The 1,353-nt window shown below is 37.4% G+C and overlaps 1 protein-coding gene across 1 annotated transcript in view; it reads left to right on the top strand.

Annotated features, from left to right (window-relative positions):
- Positions 1 to 1,353, top strand: part of Trmt10c (tRNA methyltransferase 10C, mitochondrial RNase P subunit) — a 3,996-nt gene extending 2,643 nt beyond the window's left edge. The window contains exon 2 of the mRNA XM_048454271.3: positions 1 to 1,353. This exon is cut by the window's left edge and continues 141 nt beyond it. Within this exon, the coding sequence (XP_048310228.3) occupies positions 1 to 1,123 (1,123 nt within the window). The 3' untranslated portion in view covers positions 1,124 to 1,353.

Below are 1,353 nucleotides of genomic sequence, written 5' to 3'. Positions count from 1 at the left end.
ATCTTCTTTGACCTGTCAAAATAAGGACAGTACGTCCGCTCCAGAACAGCTAGAACTGGATAGGTGGAAAACTACAATGAAATCTAGCATTCAAGAAGATGGTGCCTCAATGGCCTCGGACAAAGGTGAAGATCCTCTAGCTGCCACCAGAGAATTAATTGAGATGTGGAGATTGCTTGGCAGAGAAGTACCAGAACGTATCACTGAAGAAGAACTCAAAACCCTTATGGAATGTGCTTCTAAATCAGCCCAGAAAAAATACTTAAAGTTTTTGTATGGTAAAGAAATAAAGAAAAAAGCTGAGCAAATAAAGAAGGAAATGAAAGCAGAGGCCAGGGAAGAAGCAAAAAAGGCCAAGTTGCTAGAAACCACGAAGGGTGAAGAAAAACAGGACTTTATGTTTCTCCGACTCTGGGACCGGCAGATGAACATTGCACTGGGCTGGAAGGGTGTCCAGGCTATGCAATTTGGGCAGCCTTTGGTTTTTGACATGGATTACGAAAATTGTATGAAACCAAATGAACTGCAGAATACTGTTTCTCAACTTCTAGAAAGTGAAGGGTGGAACAGAAAAAATGTTGATCCTTTCCACATTTATTTCTGCAATCTTAAACTAGATAGTGCTTATCATAGACAATTAGTTAAACGTTACAGTGAAAAGTGGGACAAATTGCTCTTAACAGCAACAGAAAAGTCTCCCGTTGATGTATTTCCAAAGGACAGTATTATATATTTAACTGCAGATTCTCCTAATGTTATGACTACCTTCAAGCATGATAAAATTTATATAATTGGATCACTTGTTGATAAAAATGCACAGACAGGCATAACCCTGGCCAAGGCAAAACGGCTAAATCTAGCCACAGAACGCCTTCCACTAGATAAATATTTACAGTGGGACATCGGTAACAAAAACCTCACCTTAGATCAAATGATCCGTATTTTACTCTGCATGAAAAACACTGGTAACTGGGAAGAGGCTCTAAAGTTTGTTCCCAGGAGAAAGCACACTGGCTATTTGGAGGTCACTCAGCATTCTCAGGAGGATTTTAGGAAGCTGAAGAAGACAAAGACACGGTCGTTTCTAGAAGGCTCCTTAAATTTACGCACACGGAAAAGGTGACCTACATGAGAAAATTTAATAGTATAAGAAGCAAATAGATTGGAAATACATTTCAAATAAAGTATTTCTGAACGGAATTGTATCTTAAGTAGTCTTTCCAGATAAACAGTTTTGTGTTTTTCTAATTTAAGTATCTGGAAAACTTTGAAAGTATGTTTTATTTGTTGTAGGAACAATCAAAAATTATAGATTAATCTAGAATTGAAAACAATAAAAGTTCTATCGTTATA

This window comes from Myodes glareolus, chromosome 2 (genome assembly GCF_982192425.1).
Source record: "Myodes glareolus chromosome 2, mMyoGla1.1, whole genome shotgun sequence".
Lineage (NCBI taxonomy): Eukaryota > Metazoa > Chordata > Mammalia > Rodentia > Cricetidae > Myodes > Myodes glareolus.
The sequence above is the reverse complement of the archived record's forward strand: the minus strand, read 5'-3'. Positions and strand labels throughout refer to the sequence as shown.